This window comes from Athene cunicularia (assembly GCF_003259725.1).
Source record: "Athene cunicularia isolate RWA chromosome 2 unlocalized genomic scaffold, athCun1 chr2_part1, whole genome shotgun sequence".
Lineage (NCBI taxonomy): Eukaryota > Metazoa > Chordata > Aves > Strigiformes > Strigidae > Athene > Athene cunicularia.
The window spans coordinates 76,363,080-76,367,068 of NW_020799095.1; the positions used below are offsets into that span (position 1 = coordinate 76,363,080).

Sequence of the window (3,989 nt, forward strand, 5' to 3'; positions counted from 1 at the left end):
CCCCCCCCGCCATGCAACTCCCATCTCCCCGTGCCCAGATATCACCTTTCTTTTTAGTGGAAACCACAATCTTTAGACAGTACACTCTCCTTTTTACAACATTCTAATAATTCTTAAGGCATTTAACTTTGTGCATGATATACTCAAACTTTCTTGGCAAAGGAGGCGTGATTTATCAGCATCAGAGTGGGCTTTCAAATCAAAGTGCAGGCTTTTCCCATTTGACTGATAAGCACCTTAGGGATGATTTGTTTAACATTCCCCTCACACCCTACCTGAAAAGCACAACTGGCTATTTGCACTGCAGCTCTCTCATCAGCATTTCTGCTATTTCTGTCCACTCCAAAGTAAAATTTACAACTGGAGAAGAAAGGGAATTAGATGCACATCCTTTTAATTTATAAGGCTACTATCACCTTAAGAGCAACCACCTCTGCCATAACTGGTCAGCAATTCCAAACCATGAAAAGAAAAAAAAACAACCCTTTGTTTTCATTCAGTCGATAGCAGGACTAACTTAAGGGTTTCTCCATTTGTCCTCCCTCATCTGCCCTGGGCACCCATGTCCATGCCCAGGCTATCCCATGCTGTGCAAACACTTGCCAAAATGCACAGCAAGCAGCACTGCAGAACTGAAGTAGCATGACTGTACAGAAATAGATGCACAGTATATATGTATGTATAATGCCTGGGCTATTTTTCAGCCAGATCCTTTTCCCATCTGGTTATTCACAGGGACAAGCACTACAACACCGTCAGCAGTGTGAAACTTCAGGCTTGCTCTGCTTGGCATGGTTCCCAGGTCCAGACCATGCTCAGCCCAAGGTGCTCTCACACCAGAGCATATTCCAGAAAGAAGGACATTGAATTACTCAAGCATGTCAAGCCTCAAGTTGTGCCAGGGGAGGTTTAGACTAGATATTAGGAAGCATTTCTTTACAGAAGGGGTTGTTAGGCATTGGAATGGGCTGCCCAGGGAGGTGGTGGAGTCCCCATCCCTGGAGGTGTTTAAGAGTCGGGTCGACATAGCGCTGAGGGATGTGGTGTAGTTGGGAACTGTCAATGTTGAGTTGATGGTTGGACTGGATGTTCTTCAAGGTCTTTTCCAGCCTAGACAATTGTGTGATTCTGTGATCAGCAGCAGCCACCTATCATTGGCGGGGGCTCCTCCGACTGAGCTGATGCAGTCTTTAAGCAGAGGCGGGGGTCTGGCTGGTGGTGTGGCTACGCAGTTTTCATGTTGCCCCTGCTCTTGCCAGCCCCAGGTCCCAGCAGGTTCAAGCTACCTGGTGGCTACTGCTTCTGACTGCTCAGTTAGGGGCAAGCTCCCTGCACACCAATCGCCGGGAGGTCTGCCTCACCCCACCTCCATCATGTTCCTAAGAAACATCATGCTATTTTAGGATGTGCCCACTACCTTTCTCCAACACTGCAGCGGTAGCAATTCAGCTTTGGGGTTTTTCTTCTTAATGGACAAGCTAGACTCCAGCATGGCTTAGTTAACAGCCTCCCCTCCCTCATGTACACAGTACAGCCGTATTTCAATCCCCCCAACTGAGAACATCTCACAGATACCCTTCCAAGAGCTTGTTCACACAAACTGTAGGACAGGAAGAAATGATAGCAAGCAGTTGAGGTAAAAGAAAAAAGTTAAAGAAGAAACATTTAAATCTCTTCAATCAACTTTACAGCGAGAGATCTATTACGTGGACTATCACCTAAAAGTTGCAACTTTTCAGGCTCTTTTCCTATTTCAGTAACATTTAAGTAGACCCTTTAATTTTATTCTGGAAACAGGTTAAAAAAAAAAAGAAATTTAAGGAAGCTTAAGAATTAGAAAGTTATTTTCTAGTTTCCTTTAAATTCCAAGAATTAAGTCTCACACGAGAGGAGGAAAAAAAAAGCAACCGAAAAAAAAGGTTTGTCTTCAGGATAGAAAAATTAACCAAAAAAAATATTAAGATGCATTTTTCTGCAGGGATATCAACGTATTCCAGAAATATGCCAGTCCTAAACCTCAGCAAAACAGAAAATAAGTCTACTTTTAAAAGGCTCACATGCTGCCTTAACACAGAGAAGCATGTATGCAATATACAGGTTGCTTTAATACTCAGCCAGCTCCACTGTACAATAAACAGAAGCAGTGAGATTTTGTGGGTCCATACACACAGCACTACATCATTATGTGAACATCGTACTTACGCAGCTGCCCACTGCAAAACATCATGAGGTTGAGTCCTAATAGCAGCTTTAGTAAATTGCTTCAGAATATCAGGTAGCTCAGGGGGGATTTTAATCTGCTGAGCACAGAACATGGTTTCTGGAAGAGGCATGATCTCTTTGAGTTCAGTTACAGGGACCTGAAATAAATAAAACAGCAGTTCATAGATACAAAATGTGAATGGAAAGCTGTGTGTACGTGGCGGCCAACAGTACTTGTACCCAGACTCCCTCCTGTCCTACTCGACAGCTGGGGCTACTGCAGAACTGACTAACTTGGAAGGGTAAACAGATGAGCACTGCACACCTCAAAAACTTAAACTTGATGGCAACACCAAGGAAAAGACTGGAGCTCAGACAGCAACCACAGCTCTGGGTGAGGAGAACTACTCTTTTAACAGATATCTTTAGATAGTTTTAAATGTATTTTTCTCCTCAAACCTACTACAATATGAATTTGTAAAACAGGTAGTGCAGACAAGTCACACCACACATGCCAACGTGAAAGCTAATGATGTTAACAACTCGCTATTTCAAGCCAAGAAGAGTCTTGTCAGTTCGGTACAGAAGCTAGAGTATGCAGATTACCAAGTTTCTGCTGTGTTCACATATTCAAAAAACTGTAGCAAAAAGTTACTAATTAGTGCTGCTGGCAGACATCACATTAAAAAATTACAGTGATGAACAAAACGTTCACATGTGCTGCAATCACGCACTGTACTTTGCTAATACAGCTTTACAGGTAGGTTTGTCTCAGGGTATAACTTATTTGTTGCAAGGAATCCTGTTCCCCAGGATCCAAAAGAAGGGACAGCCATAGGTTATTGTATTGCACTTTTCCCATTATAGCAATAAAGCACATTTGGTGGGAAATCTGGGCACTTTCCTCATCATTTCAAGGACAAACTACAGCCTACTTAAACTGATTTAGCAAAAAGATCTGAAAAAAAAATGTTAGCTATCTGCAGAAGGGAAGAGCAGTGAAAGCAATGGCGTCAATGTAAAAATAAATGTAACAGCACCATCCTTTAAAAGTTTACATTTATTCTGAAATTCTTAAATTAAAATAGGAGTATCCGGCAGATGGCTTTCTCCCCCTATCATGTGAATTTTCCTGTATTGCAAGAAAACTGAAAGTCAGAGATGGAGCAAAAGGACTGCTGTGACTCAAGGCTCCTTTGAAGATCAAACCACACTTAGAACTTCACTTCTTAGAGAAACTCTGACAGGGTACAGTGTCTTCAAAACCAACGCAGCAAATTTGCATCAGGGACAGTCTTCAGAGTGTGGATTTAATTGCTACATTGGTCATGCACTTCCAGTAATGATTCAAGAATGCAGCTCTAGCCAAGGGACCGATGCTGAAGGCAAAAAGTTCAGGATTTCAGGATAACCTAGAGAATGGGAAAACCTCGAGGAAGGAATAGACAAGAGTGTGCACATGTCCTTGGGAGTAGTAAAAAAAAAAAAAAAATCTAATCAGAAAAGAAAAAGGGGGGGTGGAAGCATGAGACCTGCTTTTCTATAGTAAGTCATTAATCACAGTCTCACAGAAGAGCTGAGGTTATCAGGGACCTCTGGAGATCCTCTGGTCCAACTCCCCTGCTCAGGCAGTTGTCCAGGACGGCGTCCAGATGGCTTTGGAGTATCTCCAGGCACGGAGACTCCACGAGTTCCCTGGGCAACCTGCGCCAGTGCTCAGTCACCCTCAGAGTGAAAAAGGGTTTTCTGGTGTTCAAAGTGAACGAACCTCCTGCACACATACACAC

The 3,989-nt window shown here is 43.0% G+C and overlaps 1 protein-coding gene across 1 annotated transcript in view; it reads right to left on the minus strand.

Moving 5' to 3' along the window:
- The window catches only part of ROPN1L (rhophilin associated tail protein 1 like), a 10,139-nt gene that overhangs the window by 5,574 nt on the left and 576 nt on the right, over positions 1-3,989 (minus strand). The window contains exon 2 of the mRNA XM_026842598.1: positions 2,203-2,360. Coding sequence (XP_026698399.1) covers positions 2,203-2,333 — 131 coding nt within the window. The 5' untranslated portion in view covers positions 2,334-2,360. The remainder of the gene's footprint in view (positions 1-2,202; positions 2,361-3,989) is intronic.